The following is a 25,789-nucleotide window of genomic DNA, read 5'->3' as shown; positions in this document are numbered from 1 at the left end:
TTATTGATCGACTCCTCGGTCCGCGGGACGCAACTGCTCCTGCTGGGAGAAGGACTCACCAAGTTTCTCTGTATATTATATGATCCAAAACATGACAAAATGTTAGATCCTTTCAATCAAGTCCGTTAGATGGATCTGCCAGTTGCCATCTCTCTCCTTTTTCTGCTCCCACCAACTTATATACCAAAAAGCTACCAGCGTGAAAGCTGAAAGAAAAGAAAAAAAGAACTTCACGTTCTAGTGTGCTGTGTGCCAGCCCAGGGACAAAGAAAAAAAAAAAAAAGTCCTGGGCAAAATACAAAAAAGAAAAGAAAAAGAAAAGAGAAGCCAGCAAAGCTACAAGAAGTTTTGGCCGGGTCTCGGCTGCTTGTGCCGAGAGAGTCTAGAGTCTAGAGTAGTAGTAGTATAGTAGTAGTAGTCGTCTATATAGTATATATAACATGTACAAGGGTTGAACTTCTTTCTCTTCGGGACCAATCGGGCCAGGCAGGGCTCCAGCCTATAAGATAACGGAACGCGGGAGTCAAAAGGGGTGGGATGGTAAGGACCCACCCACCTCCCGGTTTCCTCCCGGTTTCCTCCTATTTGCCCTCTCTCTGATGGGCACGGCGCGGAGATATTGAGCGCGGCCATGGTTGGGAACGGACGTGCGCGATCCCGGTGCGGCGGCGATGCGCGTCAGCCTGGCGACGGCGACGACGACGACGTCGAGCGGTGAGGAGATCCTTGGGTGTTTTTTTCCGCTCGCGGCTGCTCCTCACTCGACAAGTGCCGACTGCCACCGCCGGATCTTTTTCTGAGGTTGGCCGTCGCCCCCCTCGCGTTGCGTTCCCGATGTGCGGCTTCAGTGCAGTGCGAATTATTGGAACGCAGCAGTTGGTGAGAGCGACACACAAGACGAAGGAAAACGGCGGCAGCAGCGGCCGATCAAGTGGACATTATTCGCCTTGTTCCGTCCTACTCACCTACGGCCCAGCATTGTCGACGGTGCCGTCGCAACCAATCAGACAAGTGAGAAATCGACCGAGACCACATCATCAGCTGGACGTGATCGTTGCAATCCGTCGTAACAGTTTCGCCCTGTAGCTGCCGCCGATCCTCCCCCCCCCCCCCATTCAGCCCCCCCTTTTTTTGATTCCGGTGACGGCCAAGCTTCAACAAGAGCAGCCGTAGTCACGGGCTATAGGGCTGGGGGTTCCGGAAATTTTTTTTTTATTATATTTTTTTTTTTTTATTTGAAGTGAAAAATCCTATCGAAAAAAAAAAATTTGTGTTTGGGTTCAACTTTCCTGGAATTTTTTTTTTTTTTTTTAGTTTTTTTTAGTTTTTTTTTTAATTGAATTTGAATTTGGAAAAAGTCAAGTCAAATTTTTCAAAGTGGAGTTCACGCAAGATCAGCACGACCAACCGGACCACCACCACTTCGTCAGCCATCACCACACGAACCCACACCACAAGATGTCGGACGACGGCAAAGGTTACGTCCTCTCGCCGGAGGAGGAGGAATGCCTCAAGGACCGCAAGTGGTGGTGCTTCCTCCTGTCCAGCATCTTCACCTTCCTGGCCGGCCTCACGATCGTCCTCATCTGGCGCGGCCTGTCCATGATCTGCTGCCGTAAAGACGCTTCGCCCGAGTACAGCCAGAGTGACCTCAAGCAGCAGAACCTGCCCAAACCGCCGCGCCAAGCCAAGGAGGAGTTCGAAGGCACTTTCGTCACCGACGCCAAGGACTGGGCCGGCGAGCTCATCTCCGGACAGACCACCACTGGACGCATCCTGGTGAGTTTCTATCCATCCATCCAATCAAATAGATTCCATCAAATATAAGCCTATGATACAAACTATATTATACATGCGGAAATCATTTCGATGGGCTAAAGAAACGCGTGACTACTGCGATGGGTAGGGGGTCGATAGCGTGTCAAGGTAGTAGAGACGGCCAACTGTGTCGTCGGTGGTGGCCCATTGTCTTTGGCGTATAGATGAGGTCACGCGTCACGAGCACATCAGAGGGCAGACGAAAAAGCCCACTTGAATTCCCAGCGCTTTTCTCAGCATCAAATCCCGGCCACAGCAGAGATCGTGCTGGCGAATTATAGAAAATAAGGAGACCGACAAACCTTGTGTGTGTGTGCACAGCAGCAGCACAGCCAATATGTGTGTGTGAATGGAAAATCTAAGCACACAGCCAGTGGTGGTGGTGGTCGTGTATAGTAGGCCAAATAGTTTGGCTGATGAGGCAACCCGAGAATATATCCTCATCACACAGCACACACATCAGACCCATCACAAATATACAAAGAAAAATAAATCATCAATACACACACCAAGTTGTACAAGTCGCATTTGTTTTTGTTGATCTAAGAAATCAAGAAAAGAGCTATAGGGAAAATATATATCTAGGGGAAAAAACAGCATCCCAGGAAGATGTGGAGCACATCACAGCTCTAGAGCTCTCTCTCACCGAGTTGTGTATATTTCTTATTGATCGCCAGCCGGATCGATAATTCGTCTCTCTCTTGCCCGTGCGTTGCAACTCGCTGTGTGTCTGTGCTCAAGCTATAGAGATGCATGCGCCTGCTGGTGTGCTGGACTCGCTCTCTCCTCTCTTCTCTCTGTGTAATGTCTAATGTGTGCACGGGTCGGCCACAGTACCCCCCTCTAGATGTGAATTCATTCAAAAGAAAAAAGCCTAAAAGTGGATAGAATTTCGCTCGTCGGCCTTTCCATCATCTTGCAGCAGCAGTCTGGAGAAGAAGAAGAATTCTTGTCGAGGGATTTATTTGAGTAGTATTGGCACCTTCGTTGCTGGATGAGGGGCTTCTTCTTCTTTTGACTTTTCCCTTTTTTTGGAGGGGGGTCGTTGAGACGATGTGCGTTCTCTCCTTGTGCTGTGCGTTTAGTTTTATAGTTTCTCCCCTTTAGAGTATATAGACTCTATGTGTGGTGTGTCCCAATCAATACTGCGTCAGCTGTTTTACACACACACAGCACAGCACCAGCACATAAAACGCGTAGAGAGAGAGAGAGCTGGTTCCCGCCGTTATATACACATCGAGTCCGAAACGGGTGGCAAAATAAGAGACGAAAAATCATCGATAGCCGGGCGCTCAATATATAACGACGAAGAAACCAAACAAAACGGACACGGCGCGGGGCAATAATCAATGAAACTCTCTCTACAAAAAAAAGGTTTCCCCTCCAAAAAAGAAAAGGAAAAATATTTTTTTTTAGTTCCCATAATTTTCTCGGCAGCGCAAATTCAATTGAACACGAAGAAGAAGGAAGTTGCGATCTTAAAAAAAATAAAAATGGCGCCAGCCTATAGTGTCTGGCAATGAAATCAAGGAGCAGAGAAGACGCGCGAATATAAAAATGCCTAGCGCTTATTATTTCTCTCTCCTTCGAGTGTCGAATCAAATATCTAGATAGCTTTCCCCCCCCCCCTTTTTTTCCCCTCACTTTTCAACGTCTTTGATCTTTCTGTAAAGGCCCCAAAAATCCCCCCTTAACGATTTCGTATGATGTATCGCTATAGACTTAAATATAGGCCTCGATAGATATCCTACCAATAGTCTATTATTATTACATATTATATATGAAATCCAAGCCACATTTCCCCGCAAGTCTAAATGCCTATACATACTCTATATTACTGAATGGCGAAAATGATTACCGGTAGAAATTCCGGCATCTTCCCATCAAATCAGCTCGCACCACTCTGTCTCTTTTATATAAGTGACTCAAAGTTTATAGTCAAAAGCCTTTTTGTCATATAGAAAATAGCTTCTGATTATTATTGCTGTCAATTTTATGTATATTATTTCGACCCGGCGCTATGTATGTATGAGACACACACACACACAGAGAGAGCCCAACGGCCAGCATAGGCCAGCGCCAAAGAGAGAGAAAAGCGGTCGCGTCTGTGGGCCGCAAGCGCGACATCGATTGATCCGCGCGCGCCCAGCCCCGCCAGCGCATCTCCAGCAGCAGCACACACCGCTGCTGCCAGCACTGCTGCCGCGTCTGTTATATTATATCCTATACCGTTGGAAAAACGACGCGCAGCACGCGCGGAATCTTGTGCAACATTTTGCCGGGCTACGCGCAGCAGGAAAACAAAAAAGAGGCGGAGTGTATAATAGTAGTACAAGTGATGTGCTGGGCTGGCTGGCTGCCGGCCACAGCACAGTCCATATACTACTGCTGCCTACACGACGAACATGTAATAATAATCAAAAGAAATAGAAAGCTATAGGTCAATGCCGTCTCTCTATATAGCTATACATATACACTAAATACACGCGGTCGCCAAGACAACTGATGCCTTGGGCGGATCAAGAAATAATCAAAAAAATAAAAACAGCACACACAAGAGATTATATGTTGATCAAGTCTTTTCGGCGAGGTTGGGGGGGTTCGCCATAAGTCTATATACATTTGACGCGGTCGTGCTGATGTCTTGGCAGGAAGTGATGTAAGCATTTGTTAAGACTCTTTCCGCTGCTGTTATATAGCCAAGAGACTTGGGGGGGTATATAGGGCTTCGTCTGTGTCTATTATAATCTGGTGGCCAGAGTACTACTTTGATGCCGGGCATGCGGCACGGCATGTGGGCCAGCCAGTTGTGACTATATAGTCATCTATTGGAGTATATGTATATATATATTCGGGCACAATTTTGATATGTGTGGTGTGCTGCGGGGAAAACGAAGAAGAAGCCGTGTGTGCTGGATGTAGTCGACAGCAGGAGCCAGCGCAGCAGGGATGTATAGGCGGCCGGCCGTTATGAAATGCAGCACCAATCAATACCGCATATATAGTATACAGCCCGTCTGTGCGCAGCGCTCTCCGCTGCTGTCCTCCAAGAGCTGCTGCTGCTATGTATCCTATATCTAGGACTCTCCTACTTCCTCTAGATATTCGACATGTCATCGGTCGAGTGTGCTGTGGGCCGTCCAGCCTATAGAGAAAGAGTAGGATACATCAGCCAGTCGATCGTCCTCTTGGCACACGCCAACGTTCAACGTGTGCCACGTATAGATACTTTATGGTATAGAGCTGAATATTTCTGTCGATCGTTGAGACTATATAGATGTCCTTACATATATATGTGAACGAGCTTTATAAGAAACAGACGGGGCTATAGAAAAAAGAATAAGAAAGAAAAAAGAAATCCTTGGCTATCATCAACTGTGGATCAATAGATGGGGGGGAAACGAGAAATGCTGTATAATATAAAATACGTATACGAAATAAAAATATAAAACAACCGAAAAACCCAAAAAAGGGATAAGAATATATGGAACAAACTTGGGAGACCTTGTTGTTGTGTAGATACACACAACAGCTGCCATTGACTTTGGCTTTTATATAAAAGCGTGGCTATATATCAAACGACTCTAACACGACATTCAAATCACCCAATCAATAGATGTATAGCGCAGTCTAGAAATATTTATACTATACGTACTACACAGCACACAGCACCATTTTCCGTTAGATAAAATATACTATAATAACTCTACATATCCATAGCAGTCGGCCGTTATATATATTTTGTGTGTAGATTATAGACGTACAGACACGGAATTCTTTCAATCTGGAACTATAGAAGGGGTTTCAATCTGTCACTTTGCTGTTCTGAAATAGTTATTTTATTACGTGATCTCTCTGCTGCTGTGAGAAACACACATTTTTGCCAGATGAAAAAGCATCAAGGAAGGGGAAAAGCAACAGAAAGAAATGAGACCCACAACTGCTGCGTTGATTCCCCAGCAGCAGCAGCACGGCGGCGGCCCAGTCCAGCAGCAGCATGCAGCGGCAGCTGAATGAAAATAGAACTCTGTGTCTTAGCCCCCCACCACTCTCGCGCTCGCCAGTGTTCCTCATTTCTCACGTTCCAGCAGCTGGTTACAATTTTCCGCAGCCTTTTCTCTCTAATGAAAAATGTTCTGCTGGAAATAAAACAGCGCCCACTGTGCCTATACTACATAGCCGCGCGCGCATAGATATTATATTCAACACTTTTTAATTGAATTAACATCGTCATATAGCATCTGTGGAATTTGCGTCTATTATAAATCATCAGTTGGGTAACAAAAAACTGCTACCCCACATGCAAAAAACAAAAAGATGATTACACGGCGAGAAAATGGATGAGACAAAAGCTTTTCTTATATATAGAGAGAGAAAGCCAAGAGGTCGCCATTGTTGATATGCGTCGCTAGCGCTCACCTTTGGCCTTCGTCTATACGTCCTTCATTATTATATATCGGCGCGGTGTGAGTGCCGGGGGGTGAGCACAGCAGCAGCAGGCATTGCGCAACACACACACAGGGGCCATCCGCGAGCGCTTCCGTCTCGATTGGAGAGCTGCTGGGGGGTGGGTTCGACCGGCATCAATTGAGGGGACGACGACGATAGCGGCGCGTGAAGCGGAAGAATGAGTTGACTGACTGACTGACTGGCAAAGCCGATGAGATAAGGAAACTGCGAATAAAAAAAAGTAAAAGAAGAAGAAGAAACCGAATAACACATCAATGCGTGTATAGGTCGTCATGGTAACGCAGTCCCTGATGCCAAGTGTGTGTGTCGTGAAGAAGAGAGAGAGATACATCCGCGAGCTGCTGCGTTATATACACACGAACCTTTTTCCTTCCGGCTCCTCCTTCTTCTTCTTCTTTCAACTTTTTCTTTCTCTTTCTGTGGGCTATTGCTGCTGTGTGTGTGTGTGTGCTAGACTGCGGTTGCCTTATCATTGATTTTTGACTCCAGTGCACGCTGATCCTTTTCGTTCACAATCTCCTTGTCATCATCGGCAGCAGCAGAGAGCGGAGAGAGAGAGAAAAAAAAGAAAAATGGGAAAAAGAAATGTCTAGATATTATATAGAAATAATATTACAGACGACCGCCGGACTATATATATTTATAGTAGGCTACAAGTTACAATATTTATAATTGTCAAAAGAGAACAGACATTTCATCCATTTCTCCGGCTGTATTATTAACTAAGAAAAAAAAGGAAAGAATATATAGACAAACCCCAAAAAAACATGCAGCTCATCTCGAAATAGTTTCGTTCCAAAAGTTGTGTGTTGCAGTCCCCCCTTTTTTTTTTCGCTGCTCACAAATGTTCCTCGATACGTTTTTACGTATTAGAGCGCCGCTCGGCGGCCAGAGCGCTCAGCCACACCGACCTTGTGCATGCTGCTGCTGCGCTGTATGGACGATATTCAAATCTAAATACATCGCTCAAATAAGTGTGCTGCTGCTGTGTACATAGAAGAGCTTTTCTAAACTCTTTTCACCAAAAAGTTGTGTGTTGCTGTTTTATATACTATCTAACGCGCAGACAAACCCCACATCTAAATACACACCCACATGTATATGTATACAGAAGAGACGATCATCTTATACACACACACACACATTGGCCTTTTATGTATAGAGACAGATCGGCGGAGACACACGCACAAAAGGGGCTTTCATACATCAATTTGGACGAAAGAAGAAGAAGACTTTCGCAGACACTATTTCTATTCTATATGGTATGATTATTGGGCTGATATGCCTGTCGATTTAGACAAGGAGGGATCATCCCTTGTTGTCTAATATAATACATTATTCACTGCATTTATAGTTATATAACGTGATGATATCTCTCTCTCTACATTGATAGGTATATACATGCTGTATAATAGATCTAGATAAGAGATAGAATCGTCTGTGCATAGGTTTTTTTGGCTTGGGCGGTTGGACGATTTGAAATTGAATTTTCAGACGTTTCATCCCAAATGCGGATGATATAAGTCGGCGTGCAAACAGGAGCGCAGCAGCATATAGTAGCCTTTTTGTTCACTTTCTCCTCTTCTTCTCTACTCTTCTAGCTACTCTCTCTCTCTTGTGTGTGTGTGTGTTTGTTCACTGCCCTCATATTAGACAAGTGCCACGCCCTCTCCAGCCGGAGGAAAAGTGGGGTGGTTAGCATTAAGTGCTCCCGCTGCGTCTTTGATTTGCAATGCAGCAGCCAGCCCAGCCCAGCCCAGCTATATACTCGTGTGTGTGTGTGTGTGTTTTGCTGCTGCTGCCCTGCCTGCAGTGGTTATTATATGCGTTGTGGGAGGAGATGCAAAAGAACCCAAGAAACCCCCCCTGAAGAAAGAAAGGAAGAAAAAACAAAACAAACAAAAAAGAGATGGGAAGCCACATGAAGGGTGCGATGGCACTGCTGCCGAAGGCCTTGCCATATTTCACGTCACTCTGGCCCATAATAAAAACGAATATAATCGCTGGGGGATTATCAACATTCTCTCCTTTTCGCTGTGTGTGTGTGTGTGTGTGCATAGATGATGTGGAATACATAAGGAGAGAGACAGGGGAAAAAAAGTAGTATAGTAGCATAGTACGCCGGACATTTTGGCACCGAGAAATATATAGTATATCTCTCTAGATATAGTATATGTATATAACCAACGGCGTTATTCTTTTGCTCTTTTATGTACATCAGCAGGAAAAAATAACATTTCTGTCGAATAATATCGACATAGAAGAGAGAGCTGTGCTGCTGCGGCTGCTGCTGCATTTTGATAGATATCTTGGACTTCAATCATGATCGATCCGCATACAGCTATAAATATTATAAGATACAAATCAAACGGTTATTCTATCTAATAGATCCTGTATTCTAAAAGGTCGCGATTAAATATATTTGGCCAAAAAATCTATCTTAAAATAGGTTGATCGAAAACGTTGCAAACTTATATATATCCATGCATCTTCTGATGTGTATTAGTTTCTTTTTCCCCTTTTTAATTATAACATGTATACGCACAGCGCACACAACATGAATATAACGACAGGGGCTATAGAAAACAAGGGAAAAGATTGCACCATCGAGAGCTTTCAATCACAGTGGCATTGTTGTGCGCTGTGCTACTGATGTATACCAAGAAAAGGGATGACGCCAACTGCTGCTGCTGCTGCATGTGGCAGCATCGGTAGTATACGGCTCTTGCTCTGCTCCCCCCCCCTCTATATAAGATGTGAACGGAGCGATTGTTCGCCGACTCTCATTCGTCCCTCACTGCTATACAACCGAGCCGAACCGACACAATCGGCTCTGCCGCCGCTGCTGCTGCTCTTCTTTTTTCCTCATTCCGCTCTTGTTCCTCCTCCTGAGAGAATTCGCTCGATTGCTGCTGCATCAGCCTGGCGCAAAAATGATATCTAGACCAAGGCCTATAGCACTATACAGTCCCAGCACAGCAGCACACACGACTCCTTTTCTTTCCGTTTTATAAATTTAGGGCACAGCAGCAGCCAGAGAGAGAGAGAAGATCCTGTCCGTCACGGTGTTTCGACCAAGGAGTGCAGCACAGCAAAGGAATAAGAAAGCTCTATATACTGCTGGATGTGTGTGTGTGTGCTGGCTGTTTATATACGTGCCGTATGCATTCAATATATAGCGCAGGAAAGAGAGAGTGAGGAACGGAGACGAGCTGCTTGCTGCTGCTGTGGGGCGCTGCTGGGGGTATTGATCGAGTGCATTGGCCCTGTGCTGTGGCTGCTGCTGCTGCTGGGCTGAGCCTCGACCCGACCTCCGCTCTCTCAGTTGATGGAATAGAAAGAAGACGCGACGTCAGCAGAAACTCTAGACTCTCTTCCATATAGCTCTGCTCTGTACAATCTCAAGCGAGAGAGCTAAGATAGCCTACGATATAGCTTTGGATATACTATACTATAGGTACACAGAGCACAAGAAGAAGAGAAGAGGGAGACACACACACAGATATTTTACCTTCTGTGCTGTCGTATATATATAGGATAGAGAGAGAAGAGATAGAGAGAGTTCAAACGATCTTTGGCTTGGGCTGTAATTCATCACAATCATCAATCTTCCCTTGGCCTTTTCCTAGATATCTCCTGCCTGTGTGCACAACTCTTGTGCTGCTGCTGCTGTGCACTCTGCCCGTTGTGTGTCCGTATATTAGATGATATAGAGACTATATCATCTCTATCCCGGACACACACACACACACTATATATGTGCCGGGCCAGCCAGCCAACAGCTGTGACGCCATCATCAGTTTAAAAGCTGAAAGGGAGGGAAACCTTTGATGTGAGGAACCGATGAGAGCCAAAGAAAAAGTCCGTAATGTGCAAGACTATTGAGTTATGTGTCCGTGAGTGCCAAGCGCGGGCGCTATATAGCAGGCAGGCAGCAATAAGGATAGAGCTATTATGTGACGACGACTACTGTTCTCTTTTGCACTCGCCCATCTTCAAAAGGGGCTTTTGTGCTCTAGAGAGAAAACTCGTACACAAAAAGAAGAAGAAAGGATGGAAACATACATATATAATCTACGCAATAAAAGCGAAGACAGTGTATATATAGGCCTATTGTATATGTATGTCATTCAATTTAGTTTTTTTTTCAAACATTTCTTATAATAAAGCCGATCCTGAGATTGAAGGAAGAAATGGCCATCTGTTATTATTATTACGTCACCAAGTTGTATAGTATTATAACAAACTCGGCACGGACTTGTAACAACAGCAGCAGCACGAGCTGTAAATGCCAAACATTTGCAAAGTGCCATGTATATATTTATACATATACAAACTGTATACTACAGCATAGATAGTGTGTGATGTGTGTTAACTGCTGCCCCTGCTGCTGTGACAAATAAAATAATATCCCACTTTGGCTCACCGTTTGCTGTGTGCTGGAATATATACCTACTAGTTATATACTAGATAGACACACAGCACAGATAGAGAGAGAGAAAAAAGGAGCAGCAGTGTGCAGTATACACTTGAGGTTGTGGTTAACTTGGCGTGTAAGAGGATCCGGGACTATACGCGGCGCTGTCTATATAAGCTCGTGACTGGAAAGCGCCAAGTCTATTATTGGTTTGCGCCATAGGAGAGCAATCGACGATTGCTGCTATGCCATATCAAAAAATAAAAAAAACAAAATCAAACCAAACAACAAAAAAACAGAAAGAGTCTAGCTCTGTTTTGAGCTCTCTATAAGTCCCGGAGTCTCACACACAGCAAGCAAAGAAATTGAAAAAAGCCGCGCATAACATGACGCAAGAAAATAACAAACAAAAAAACAAACAAGAGCAAATCAAACACGATCGAGGAGAGAGATATTATTATAGAGACGAGAGATGAAGGGGAGAGAAACAGACAGCATTTGTGCAAGACTCTTTTCTTAATATAATATGCTGATGCTATTCTTTTTGCACAGCGCAAATAATTGGAAATTGAACTCTATAGTATATGACAGCTGTTGTGGTGGAGAGAGAGAGCTAGAGAGCATATATATCTCTCTGATGCTGCCGGCAGCCGAGTCAAATGTCAATTGCTGGGATGATTGCATCTGTCATTGCCAAATGCTATGCAGCAGCAGTCGAGTGCGTGGGATCTGTGTAGTACTATGGGGACTATATGTACAGATAGATCCTCCAACAATATAATAACGGGAGAATAATAATATATATCTATGCATCACAGACAATACATGATGCACTCCCGATGAGATATAGCTCTTGGGGATATTACAGCATCGATTGGGAACAAATAGAAATACGATGTGGTCCCCTATGTAGTATATAGTCGATTCGAATCCAATAATAAAGACGATAATAAGTCTATACGTTAATCAATTTTCACGCGCTAATGAACGACATTTGTTTTTTTCTTTGATGGCCAGGTGGTACTCGTGTTTGTACTGAGCATCGCGTCCCTCATCATTTACTTCATCGATGCATCCAGGTATTTTCCCATTTTTTTTTTCTTTATTCAAACCGGTGCCTGATGTTGATTGATTATAATCTATGCGTCTCTTTTTGATATCCGTTCATCAGCGAGGGTGTCGAACAATGCAAGGAGTGGTCGAGCAACATGACGCAGCAGATCGACCTCGCCTTTAATATATTTTTTATGGTCTACTTTTTTATCAGAGTAAGTTATTCATCGCCATTTGAAATGCGGCTGGCTGCTGTATGGTTATTTTTCATTTTAAAAAATGTTCTCGATTATTAGTTCATCGCCGCCAGCGATAAATTGTGGTTCATGTTGGAGATGTACTCTTTCGTCGACTACTTCACGATACCTCCCTCGTTCGTGTCCATCTACTTGGACCGGACATGGATCGGTAAGATCCGCTTCAATTCAATTCGATCGATGCGTGAAACAATTTAAAAAACAAGACAAAATGACGAACTTTGTCTCTGGGCTGGGCTGTGTATAGGTCTTCGATTTCTTCGTGCTTTGAGGCTGATGACAGTGCCGGATATCCTGCAGTACCTTAACATTCTCAAGACATCCAGTTCCATCCGCCTGGCCCAGCTGGTCTCCATCTTCATTTCGGTTTGGTTGACGGCCGCCGGAATCATCCATTTGGTATACTATATATGTCATAATCGACAGCATATCGTGTGTTGTCTGGATCGTGTGTGATGTTTGACGGCATTGATATACGAACATTTATTTATTCGATTGGGAATTGCTGTGTATAGCTGGAGAATTCCGGGGATCCGCTCGACTTTAACAATCCGCACCGGTTGTCCTACTGGACCTGCGTCTACTTTTTGATCGTGACCATGTCGACGGTCGGTTACGGCGATGTCTACTGTGAAACGATCCTAGGTCGGACGTTTTTAGTTTTCTTTCTACTCGTCGGCTTGGTAAGTTCCACCATTTTCAATTTCCATTTTTTCGGTTTTTGGTTTTGATTTATTTATTTTTATTATTACGATTTTTTGTTTTTTAACATTTAAAAATTGCAAACTTTTGATTTCGAAATTTTTTTGGAGAAAGATTTTTTTGACGAAACAAGAAATGTCGATTGTTTTGAGTGCGCTTCGTTGTTTGACAGAGAGTTGCGCAATATCAACCTCTCGAAGAGATTTTTGTTTTGCGATTTTAGGAATTTAAAAGAACGACGATGATGATTTTTTAATAACTATTCGTAACAGCTGTGTGAACGCGACAGAATTCCCCCCACCCCAGGCTAATTAATAGCTGAAGACAAAAGTCACTGGGATTTTGATTATTTTTCCCCCCTTTTCTCTTTTGTAAAAATTCAAATTAAAAATAATCCAAGCGGGAATTCTGCCGGCGTTCAAACCTGTCACGCTTTTAAGAGATATGTCAGACTCTCCACCCTCCATGCTTTGTCCATGGTCCTACATAAAACAAAAAAAAGAAAATTGCCCTTTGGAAATCGACGGAACGAAACATTCATTCGTGTTTATTCTTATTTCCTTATTACATTATTATTACATATTATGGTCTCGGTGATTGTCGTCTTGCTCGGTAGTTGGTCTCATTTTTTTTGGACATTTTTTTCTTTTTCCTCCTTTTCTCGTGAACAATAGTCCAATATTCATCATCTCTATTTCATTGGATTCGGTATCGATTTTGTCTATCTCTCTATCTATCTCTCTATCTATCTCTCTATCTATCTCTCTCTCTCTCATTCTCTCTGCTCTCTCTCTCTCTCTCTTTATTTTACGGATTAGATTTATTTAAAAAAAAAAAAACGTGGGTTTTTTTTTTCAAGCAAACATTAAAAACCAATCCAGGAATTTTATTTCATTAAAAAAGAAATCTTTTAAAGAAAAAAAATTATAAATTAATTTTATACATTTCCCAACGAGCCTCGTACTCTTTCCGTGTTCCTCGTGACCCTCAGTGACCCCGACATCGATATCATGATTGCAATTTCGTTCCTTTTTTTTTAAATTATTATTATTATTATTTATTCTTGCTTAATACAAAAAAAAATAAATATTACCCTTATAGTCAAGTAGAAAAACCGCTAGTTGACCGAGGAAAGTCATTAAACTCATTATTAGAGGCCTGGGTCAGTATGATAGTTGTCCCCCGCTCTCCTTTTTATTTTCTTTTATTTGATCCTTTCCTCTTTCTCATTACAATGACGTCATCCTTTTTTTCAATAAAAAAGAAAAGAAAAAAGAAAAGAAATGCAATTAACTGATACCTGGACCACGGAAAGAGACGAGTTGGCTATAATCCGCTGCTCTCGTTGTCTTTGGTGGATTGATTTTGTTTTTCCTATTTCAAAATTCATTTCCCTGATTTAAAAAAAAATAATGATACAATAAAAAAAAAACCACCGGACAAATCGGGAGAGAAGTTCAATTTGGGGAGGGACGATGTGAATATTGAATTTTTTTTTTCAAAAATACAAAAGTAGCTATTTTAGTAGCCCACAGTTACTCAAAGTAAAAAAACCTACTTTAAAAAAATCTATACTTTAATCGTATTAATTTAATCGTTATATATCATTAGTCTACGTATTTGACGTAGAGTAGTTGAAAGCCGAATTATTTTCTGTTATTCTATTCGTTCTGGAAAGAAATTAAAACTAAAGAAAAAGCGTCTCACTCCGAAAAAAAGAAATATGTAGAACACAAAATTTGTTTGTTTATTTTTGTAAATCATAAATTGTTTTGTTTTTATTTTACTAACGGCTGTTCTTTATTATTACATGATTACATAGAACTCGTAACCTAATAAACGTTCTATACTATCAAACAAGTCCATACCCCGCCAGCAAAATAAAACAAAAAACCAATGTTGAACAAAAAAAAAATATTTTTGGCAAAAGATCTTACAGTAATTTCATACTCTCATTCTCTCATCCCTCAAATAATAATTGAAAAAAAAAAAAAAAAACCCGAAAATTTAATTGGCGTTGTGATTAGTGAACCAAAAAAACAAAACCAAGTGTGTTGGACTCTCTGTACCCATATAGGCGGTCTTTGCCAGCTGGATCCCTGAGATCACTGAATTGGTGGGCAATCGCACCAAATACGGGGGCGAACATAGAGTGGAACACGGAAAGAGGTATTGCAACTCCCATCTTCTGTTGGCTCTTTCTCTCTCTCTCTCTCTTTTCATCTCTTCTTTACTATTCTATCGCTCTCTCTCTCTCTCTTTTTTATCATTCATCGGAGAATCCGAATTCTCTCTTATTACGTGACATTCTATATTTTGACAAAAATAAATCTCTCAATTAAAAAGAACATTCCATCGAGCAAACCTTTGAATATTCCCGCCTCCCACCACCACACACCACCTCTATATTTTTGATTATCAAAAAAACGAGTTGATATACCTATATCATTTTTTAAAAAAAGAAAAATTGAATTACAACTCGTGTCGTAGCGGCTGCATAATTTCTAATATGATTGGTGGCGTTGCACTTTTGCATTTTTTGGTTGACCCTCCCAGATTTTCTCGTAGATAAAAAAACAACTAAACATTGAAACCAGCCCCCACCTTTATTCATTTTTGTATTGGATCGGATTTTTGGTTTTTCTTTCGGTTTGTTTGTGCCGATATGTGCATAGCGAGACACAGTGATGTAACCAACCGTTGATCGATTTTTGACATTCCTTTGGCGCTCTTCACCCATTCTTCGTGCGTGTGAATCGCCTTAGCAACTGAGTCAGAATCAGAAAAGACAAACAGTGTGCGCGGGTACGTTTGAATAAACAAATCTACACGGAGAATGGGTGTGACTGTCGTCTATATAGTCTCCCCTCCTTTAGATAATACCCACCACCCTATGGTCGTGTGGGTCTTCTTTTCTTATTGACAATATTAGATCAAATGTAGTTGCGTAGTTTTCTATTTTTCGGCTCGCTTTCGTCTTCACCCGAAACATAAAAAGCAAACCTCCCTCCCCAGAAAAAAAAAATTGAATACCGTACTGCCACCTTGATATTATATTCTATTTATTTGCCCCCCCCCTCTCTCTCTCTCTCTCTCTCTCTCTCTTTCACCGACTGTTATATATTTTGATTTCCTTTTCTCTGTGTCGTCGTCGTCGTCTTTCGTGTGTCATTGGGTAAAAAAGAAAAAGAAAAAAATGAAAAATCTAAGAGTCGGGAATCGATCGATGAGGGACACGCCCCTACTTGGAGGGTTGGGGCAGTAGAAACAAGTTTGTTGGACCCCTGTTGTCTTTTTTAAAATACATATTATTTGGAGAGATCAACTTGAAGGAGAAAAATAAGAAGGAAGAAAAAGAAGGAGATTGAAAGATTCGGCACGTCGTCCGGGGTCGAGGTGACAGATGCGAGTCAAAAGTGGCCAAACGTGACACATAATATTTTTCTCTTTTCCTTCACTTCTTCTCTTGTTATATAGTATACTTACTCTACCAGCCAATATATATAGACACATTTTAGATATTTACATACATGTCTTGTGTGTGTGTCTGTCTCTGTGTGTCTGTCTGTGATTGTGTACGGCCTCCCCTCCAAAAAAATCGATCGATCGATTCCGTCTCGAATATTTATTTATTTTTTCTTTTCTTTTTTATTCTGATTGGTTCCTTTTTTTTAATTATTATTATATACTCAGTGTCCGGAAAGAGATGTAGCGTTGCAGAAACAAAGCATGGAGGGAAATGACGTGTCCATTGCCATTTATCAAAGTAACAAAAAATTAGTAATGATAATTAAGTTCAAAAAAAAAAGAATTGAAAACGTTAATTTTTCAGAGAAAAATAAGCGACGAAACAAGCAATCGCTCATCTTGTTATATTTCTATTAGCCTTTTAAAAAATCAGACATCAAATTGTTATATCTAAATCATGTTTTCTGTTGGAAAGTTTACAAAAAATTATTTTTCAAGGGAGAATCATTTTAAAAATTTTACAAAAAAATTACGCAAGGAAAAGTGAACAGTTCCGTTTTTTTTTCTTCTTAATCGCTAAAAACAAAAAAAAAGTCATTTGACCAATGGGACGCTATTCCTTGTGTTCCTGCTCTGTATATATATAGGCCATCTTTGCCAGTTGTATCCCTGAAATTATTGACCTGATCGGCACTAGACCCAAATACGGAGGCACGCTGAAGAATGAACGTGGACGCAGGTACAAAAAAAAAGATTTAAAAAGAAACACCAAAAGAAAATTAAGTGTTTTCCAGCAAAAAAAAAAAAAAAGTCTCTGAAATTATGACCTTATTTTTACCTATGATTACATACCTATGTCATTTCCCAATAACCCAAAAATTCCCGCGCAAATCCTCTTCCTGATTTCATTTCCGGTCAAGACATATTTTTTTAATTCTCTCTCTCTCTCTTCTATAAACTTCGTTAATTTTTTTCCGGAATTCTAAATCGGAGGGATTAATTTAATTATGATAATAATTAGATATCGTCAGGGCGTGAAATTTTTGATTGACGAAAAAAACTTCAATGAAAACAAAAGAAAATAAATAAAATTTCTTTCCATTTAAAAATTTAATTTCAATACGAAAAAAAAAAAGAAAAGAACTTTGAAAAATCATTAGAAACAAAATAAAAATCAGTTCCAGCTGATCATATTCTATCCATGGCTTTGAGTCTGTCAAGTTGATCCCCTCTCCACTTCTTTTTATATATATATACATATATATACATATTAACACTCTTGTCTCATCTTCTTTTTTTTTATTTTGATTGGCTTTGGTTTCCCCATCGACTTACATATTTACCCTTTATTATCTATACCTTTTATAGCCCTGTTTTGACCCCCAAATTTATATATCATAACGTGGTTTGATTATATTTTTACACCCGTTTGGTAACAGTAACATCACCCCTACACGAAAAAAAAAAAAAAATGAATTATTTTCTCATCATCTCCCCTACCTATCCTTTTCTATTTCCCCAACATCATTTATTGCGATTACACCGGGTCATTGAACAAATTGATCTATACTACTACTACTGTACTACGAACCATCCTCATTGTCCCGACTCCTAGTATTTACCCCCCATGACCTACACATATACACACATCACCTGTTCATTGAATTTACCCAACCGCCCCTCGGCTCTATAATTCGTTCTGATTTGGTATTTCGGTATACTAGCCTTATTTCTCTCTCTCTCTTTCTCTCTCTCTCTCTCTCTATCATTGTTATATTTATTTTGGATTTTGATTTCTCATTATTATTTATTTTTTCTTCTGAATTATTATTATTATTATTATTATTATTATTATTATTATTCCTTGAGACATTTATTTCTCGGAGTTGTAGTGCGCTGCACTGGTTTTTTCTTTCGAAATTGTAGACCTCTAATCAGATAGTGTAATGCAGCTTAGCTCGGATGGAACCATAACCACAGCCGCTTGGATGGTTTTCATTTTTCTTTATATACATATTTATATCCTCATCCGGAAGTAGTTAATCAACATTTTTTTTTCCGCTTTTCATCTTTCAGCTTCCTCAGTCATGAATCAATTTTTAACATCAAACAACAAACCCCTCCCCCAATCTATACACACACACGAAAAGTTTAGAAATGATTTCTCAACTATTTACCAAAATGACGAGCCAATTTTTGTTCAAATCAAAAGAGAATTAATTCGCCAACAAATTCTAGTCGTCGAATCATTGAATTTTTCTCATGTCTCTATTACAAATAATAATCTAATCTAAATACTGTTAATGACATCACCAACTAGACACAATTCCGTATATTTTCCGCCCATTTCATTGTCGTGTTAACTCCTTTTTGCGTGCGTTGTCGCTCTCTCCATATGTTGTTGTTTTCACTTGTCTGTGCAAATTGGATTGGTGCGTTAACTAACCAAACGAATGAAATCAACTCCCCCCGTTATCCAGGCACATCGTCGTCTGCGGGCACATCACCTACGAGTCAGTGTCGCACTTCCTCAAGGATTTCCTCCACGAGGATCGAGAAGACGTCGACGTCGAAGTCGTTTTCCTTCACAGGTAAGCCCATCACGATCCTTTTTTAAAATTTAAATTTGATTTCTTCATCTTTGATTTCATTTTTGGTTTGAATTTTGATTTTTCTCTCTCTTCTTTTTGAGTTGAAATGGATTTCGAAATAATGGCGCGTTTTTATTATTTTAAGTTACGTAATTTCAATATAAGACGAACACATTTCGAAGCGGAACAATGAATGTCACTCATCCGGGGGGTGTTCCAAAGTTCTCTCATCCGCGTGACTATAATTGCTAAAACCTTCACAACTTCTTGACGTCATCGGGTCGCGCGCGGATTTTTATTAAGCTTTGAAGGTTCCCGACTTAATGGAGAACCAAGTCCGGAAACCCACACGGCCGAGGGCGTGTCGACTTTTTCAAATTTGTTAGACGGCGCCGACGACGACGAGTCACGCGGTTGAATGGGCCACAGCCCAGCGCCAAATGATTTTTAACGTTTGATATTTTTTTTTTTTTCTTCTCTGCAAATGACGCGGAGGGCGGGCGATATATGTTTTTTAAATCATAATAATAATAATAATTCGACTCCAAAAAATCGTTAGAGAACGAACCATTTTCTTATTCTGGTGGCAGAAGAAATGTTTCTCTGACGTCATCAGCGTTTTCTATATTAGTCACAGTTGTCTCTCTCTCTCTATGGCGCGTCTATAGAGAGTAGTACTATATAGAAGTAGTATATTTCTAATGTGTGTTTCCGTTTGGACGGACACACAGTATGCACAGCCCAGCAGGCTACACTCGCTTTAATCCGTACCTTATGGCGTCGTCTTTTTTGTTTTTTCAAACTGGCCAGAGCATCAAAAGATTAAAGAAAGTTATTGACTTTGTTTTTCGTACCTTGTAGCCACTGACGTCAATACCTTGATCCTCTTAGTTGAGCTATGAGAGGAAAAATAGTTTTGATTTGAAAGCAGAAAATTAGATTATGGCCGGCACTGAACGCAGGTGGTAGTATTCATATGCAAATTAAAGCTAAATGTGTCTAGTTAACATTTGTTATTGTCTTGATTATAAGTTTTGAGATCATCTCCCTTCTAACGTTGCAAATCTAGTTTTATCGGAATATTGTTTTAGTCAATTTTCGACTCATTTACGCAATCTGGCAAATGCAAATGAAAAACAACAACAATCATAGATTGCAGACTACATTTTAGCGAACGACATGAAACGTTAATTTTTAAAAGTGTCAGAAAGTACTAGAAATGATAGATAAAATTTACGAGGAAATAGTTAGTGCTCTTCACAATGGACAGTCTACTTTTTTGGAAGGTATGTTTGTCTTAATTTGGTAAACCTTAGTGCGAATTATTTTGTGGTGTACAAAGCTGGTAGAAGCAGACACAAAGTCACAGACATATAGCTTTTTTTTTCTTGTCAGAAGCCAGGCTGAGGCCACCCTAACTGAATTAGAAGAAAACTTAGAAAAAAATTGGGCATCATTTCAGAGTATTCTTGTCCAACATCAATCATGTGAACTAGTCACTTGGTGTTTCTCGTTGGTCAAGCAGCTTGAACCCTCAGAACTACGTAGTCACACAGGCCTTTTCAATTAGGAATTCATTTATTGGGAAAGAGAACAAGATAAAACCGAATAGTAATCCGAATATTACTTAGATAAACTTGTCAAAAGCAAAAAAACTCAATTTTCAATTGGTTTTTTCGAAAAAACCAAACTATCAAATTGAGTTTTTAAATTCCTTGGTTTAAAACTAAATTTGCAACGCTACTCTCCAAGCCCCCCACCAAAATCAAAGATTTTTTTTTTTTAAAGACCCAAATTTGAAAATGGAACTGAGCCGTTTCTTGTTGTGCGTTGCTCGTGTGTGAAACAGGAAAGAACCCGATTTGGAGCTGGAAGGCCTGCTGAAGAGGCACTCCACCACCGTCAAGTTTTTTCAGGGCTCCATGATGAATGCCGTTGATTTGCAAAGGGTCAAGGTAGATGGCCAAAAAAAAACAAAATGAAATTAACACACAAAAACAAAAACAAAAATTACAGATAAACACACACACACAACAGCTGGACGAAAACAAAACATGCCTGCCTCTCCTTCCTCTCTACATCTTTTCTTTCCTCTCTCTTTTTTCCTATCTCTCTCAAAGTACCTTATTTTTCCCCCTTGGAATATTAACACACTTTTATCTCTTATTACTATTTAACTGACTTGATTCTTACTGTTTTTCTTCCTTTTTTTCCGGGTATGCCTTCCACTTTTCTTTTTTTCTTTTTCACCATCTCAATTTGATTGGCGGTGATGTAAACAGGAGCAAAAAAAAAAGTTTTTGAAAAAAATCTTCATGATGTTCAGGAAACTATTAGATCACATCGCTTGTTTGCAATCAACGTGAATATTTCTACAAACGAATTCCAAAATTTTTTTATACGATAAAAAAAAAAATCATTTGCGCCCACCGCTGGAGGGAAATTGAATTAAACACCCACAACATTTCTGGATGCCTCGATTTGTTTTTCAAATTTAAATTGAATCTTTTTTTTTTGGATTGGCATCTTCCGTATACAACCACATATTATAAACAAAAAAGCTCAGCATTTTTTTTTTTTAAATCATCATCATTATATTTAATTTGATTTGGTCTTTCTGGAATTTTGATTCGGGATTGTGAGTTTATTATATATTATCTATCTATATAAATATCTAGATTAGTCGAGCATGCTGATATGGAAATCGTGATGAAAATAACTTTTTCATGATTGTTGACTGTTATATTTAATGATTATGATTTATTTTTTTGGATTTTTGGTTTTTGATCGATTAACAAGCTTTTTTTTTCTTTATCTATTTGATCATTATACACATTAAATCGTGTTTGTAGAAAGCCACCAGACCTGGAGCTTGAGGGTCTTTTCAAGCGACATTTTACCACCGTGGAATTTTTCCAGGGCTCCATAATGAACCCTATTGACCTGCAGCGCGTCAAGGTGAGTGGAGTCAGAGCTCATGATTAGAAAAAAATGTTGTCCAGCCGCAACTCAGATACGCACACAGAAAAAGGGGTTGTCCTAGTACAGAGCCGACAGATAGAGAGAGAGAGAGAAGAGATAAAATGTACACGATCGATCGATAGAGTTCGCCTCCAAAACCCCCAACCCCGGGTTAGATAATAGGCCAAGAGTTGTCTCTGGACGAGGGCAGCAGATGAGCAGCAGAGCCCTTTCATCTGTGTGTGTGTGTACAGTATAATATGTTGGCGTAACACACAGTGTCAGTGTATATATCTCTGTAGAGCTACATAATAAAAGACGGGCGAGGGTTAATGGGCGTCCCGCGTGTAATTGGCCCGAATAAGAAGGGGGGGGGGGGCGAGAGACAGTTGCAGCTTAGTCGAGATGGGCCGGAAGCGAGGACTTGCGACACATACCAAAACTATGTGTCGCTCGTCGACGTACCTCGAGCAGCGTCGCAAAACGACCAGATCAACTCATCTGAAAGAGAAAAAAAGACGCTGGGCCATTAAGGAACAAAGCCCTGGCCCTGTCGTCGCATAAATAAACAGATTTGTCCTCCGCCCGTCTACACAAGCGCTAGCCAGACACACAGAAACACCATTCGAATGTGTCTAAGATAATAATCAAAGGGGAAAAAAAAAGAAGTTAACGTGTTGTCTCTCTGGTTGGAATCATCTCTCCTCTATACTATAATTCCTGTTTCTATACACACTGCTGTCCAGTCCCCTCATATCCTTATTGCTTTCTACTTGCTGGCCTCTCTCTCTCTCTCTCTATCTCCTCTTCTGTCCAACTCGTTGTCAATACGTGGAATTGCTTAGTGTCCTCGGTCACATTTGTCCTATTGGCTGATATGGTCCAGCCAGTTTTTTTTATTGTCAAAGTTCACTTTCTCATTTTTTTACGTTAACAACCTTTCAAAGAAAAGAAAAGAAAACAAAGATACACATGTACTCTTACGTCATTCGTGATGATTGACGGGACCGTGTCTTCTTTATCGTTTTACCCTTTTTTTTTAAATTTCGTTTTATTATTTTCCATCTAGACAACATTTTTTTAAATTTAATTTCAACAAGAAATTGGGTTGCATTACTGTACATTACCACATACCCAACCTGTGGCATAATGACGGTGATTTTTTAATTGTTACAAAAACTCACGACAAATAATTGAGGGTTACATCTCACACACAGCCGGCCTCTCACCTATATACAATTCCGTATTTCTATAGGCATATCTCTGACCACTTCATCTTCATTCTATATAGCCTTATGTGTACGTGTACGTCTTTTTTTTTTCTTCAAACAAAATATTTATCGCGTTCACCGAGCGATAAATTTAAAAAAAAAAACAATTCTTAGACAGCCCTATATCTTTGTCACGTCTCTCTTCCTGTCTCTCTTTTGTAAAGCAAAATCATGTTTTATATAAGGTAGGGCCGTCACACACCAAAAAACAAAAAACAAACAAACAATCTGCTTGTTTAGCGTTTCAATTTTTCTTTTCGGGAATTAAAACAAACAAATTCAAAACAAATTTTGAACGTTTTTCTTTCCTTTTTTTCATTTCAATTCCTCTTGTGTGTGTGTGTGCGTGTTTGTGTGTGCTCGTTTTTGTACATCTATAAGATTGCGCACGATGTGGGAATGTCTGAATGGTGTTGTTCTTTTGCTCGCATTTGTACGTCAGTTTCTTTCCTGAATTTCTATACCTTTCTATTAACCCCCCACCCACCCCCGTGTCTCTATTCCTCGACTTTTGCATTTCCTCATATTCTCCCCGCATTCGAGACAAAATGACCTTTTTTTGCCCGTCCACCAACGATCTTGACTTATCGACTTTGATACAAAAAAAAAAAAACAAACAAATTCGTCGAACATTTTCACTGGACAAGATTGGTGATCGTTTGAATTTGTTAATGGCGGCCGCCAAAAAACTTTGTAGGTCCACGAAGCCGACGCCTGCTTGGTCTTGGCCAACAAATATTGCCAGGATCCGGACGCCGAGGACGCTGCCAACATCATGCGAGTCATTTCCATCAAGAATTACTCGGACGACATTCGAGTCATCATCCAACTGATGCAATATCACAACAAGGTCCGTCTCAAACTCCATCTTGTTGGTAGAGATTTGAATTTTTGACTTGACCAGCTGGACCGCTGCCCACGTCATCTTCACATGTGTCTTTTTTTTTAAAAACAAATGATACGATATAAAAGAATTGGCCTTTGATATATTTTTTAAATAAATGTCTCTGCTGCTGCTCACAGGCTTACTTGCTGAACATTCCCAGTTGGGACTGGAAACGCGGCGACGACGTCATTTGCCTGGCCGAACTCAAGTTGGGATTCATAGCCCAAAGTTGCTTGGCTCCGGGATTCTCCACCATGATGGCCAACTTATTCGCCATGAGATCGTTCAAAACCGTAAGTAGTCTCCAACGTCTATTGTTTTTTTTCTTCCACTAGTATCTACATTTTCGCGCGGAATAATTCAAAAAAAAAAGATAAAAAAAGATTTACTGGAAATTTATACGTGGGTGGGGGGGGATCTATTAATGTATGCTGAAGTATCTTTTCGAGGATTATTTGTGGCTTTCATCGGTGATGGGAGGGAAGAAAAAAATAAAAAAATATTCTAAAAGGCAACCGCCATAAGGTCAGACATTCAAATCTATACGGAGGAGGATCCACTTTGGCTTTGCGCCATCTGCGGGGTTCTCTCTACTTTTTTTGGGGGGTTTGTTGGTTTCCGGGTGCCCAGACATTTTGCTCCAAGACCACACCCACTTCTATTTGGACTGGATATCGGTGTGTGACAAGCAACGTGATATCGCCCATCCAGGCTCGATGAAACAGATGGAAATGTCTGCGTGTGTGTGTGTGTTCCAAAATGTGTCATCTCAATTCCGAGCGGCTAATTCTATACCGCTCATCAAACAAAAGCAGATGTTCTATTTTTATATCTAATTATAATTAGTTGATATCTACATAAGATAAGATTTTAGGGACTTCAAAAACCCAACATTTGTTTAACGATCATGTCTAACTGCTACTACAACCCAAAATTTGACCGCTGTTGCGCGCATATGTTAGTCGTCAGATCTACAGTCATGGCAGAATGATTATCTGCGTGGCTCCGGCATGGAGATGTACACGGATACGTTGAGTCACACCTTTATGGGTCTGACGTTCACTCAAGCGGCCGAGTAAGTAACAAAACAAAAATAAATAACCAAAAAATCCAAAAAAAGACAATCAATTTTCTATTCTTTCCCAATCACATTTCCCGAAAATAACAAATCAACCTCACCACCTATCGCCAATCACAGCAAATCCCGTTCCTATTTTTCTCTCTCTCTCTCTCTCTATGCGGTTCATTGAGCAAAGTTTCATGCGATTCAATCAAACGTCTGTCTCTATAGTCAGACTGCGTATCGATTGGTCACACACCCAATCAACAGCGAAGCGCGAAAACAATCCGGGGAAAAAAGGGACTTGTTATATATAGATAGATACTAGATAGATAGATAGATGGATGTATCTATCAGTGCAGTACAAGCAGGCTTGAATGACTTTGCCAGCACCGAATCATCGTCAGGGAATATAAAGCCGAAAAAAGAATCTATGGTCGTTGATTGGTTGGATGTCGCTATATATATATATATCACGCCCGCGCCACCCCCCACCCTTTTGTATAACCGCTATTATTATTATATACGGTATATATATAAAACGCGCGTCTATATGTTATACAATCCGCATTCACGTCACGCAATTCCTTTTTGTCTATTTTTCTTTTTTTCTGCCACTAGCTATATTTGTTTCTCTACGCCGTCTGTCATAGTGCTGTGGTCCCTTAAACTTATTATATCTTACGCTAAGTGATACATACATATTTGATATTTAATTGTTATAACGTCTGTCCTGTGTATATTATATTTATTTATTTTTTTAAATATCTGGAATAAGTTTCAGAGGCTTCTGGCTGCAATTGTAAATCGTCAAATTTTTATAAATTCCAAGTCT

At 40.4% G+C, this 25,789-nt stretch overlaps 1 protein-coding gene across 15 annotated transcripts in view; it reads left to right on the top strand.

Annotated features, from left to right (window-relative positions):
* The first annotated feature begins 615 nt into the window (after window positions 1-615).
* Window positions 616-25,789, top strand: part of LOC124202827 (calcium-activated potassium channel slowpoke-like) — a 37,406-nt gene continuing 12,232 nt past the window's right edge. For 6 of the 15 annotated variants that reach the window (XM_046599283.1, XM_046599275.1, XM_046599273.1 and 3 more), the window contains exons 1-11: window positions 625-1,779; window positions 11,723-11,784; window positions 11,877-11,973; window positions 12,055-12,166; window positions 12,263-12,414; window positions 12,531-12,698; window positions 16,833-16,924; window positions 18,666-18,776; window positions 20,626-20,731; window positions 23,706-23,858; window positions 24,032-24,187. In XM_046599283.1, coding sequence (XP_046455239.1) covers window positions 1,459-1,779; window positions 11,723-11,784; window positions 11,877-11,973; window positions 12,055-12,166; window positions 12,263-12,414; window positions 12,531-12,698; window positions 16,833-16,924; window positions 18,666-18,776; window positions 20,626-20,731; window positions 23,706-23,858; window positions 24,032-24,187 — 1,530 coding nt within the window. In that variant the 5' untranslated portion in view covers window positions 625-1,458. Of the gene's footprint in view, window positions 1,780-11,722; window positions 11,785-11,876; window positions 11,974-12,054; window positions 12,167-12,262; window positions 12,415-12,530; window positions 12,699-14,794; window positions 14,887-16,832; window positions 16,925-18,665; window positions 18,777-20,625; window positions 20,732-21,628; window positions 21,735-23,705; window positions 23,859-24,031; window positions 24,188-24,856; window positions 24,970-25,789 lie in introns of all 15 variants that reach the window. The other 9 variants (XM_046599286.1, XM_046599282.1, XM_046599276.1 and 6 more) reach the window with 6 other exon arrangements.

This window comes from Daphnia pulex, chromosome 9 (genome assembly GCF_021134715.1).
Source record: "Daphnia pulex isolate KAP4 chromosome 9, ASM2113471v1".
Taxonomy (NCBI): domain Eukaryota; kingdom Metazoa; phylum Arthropoda; class Branchiopoda; order Diplostraca; family Daphniidae; genus Daphnia; species Daphnia pulex.
Note: the sequence above shows the minus strand (reverse complement) of the source record. Positions and strands in the feature narration are given on the sequence as shown.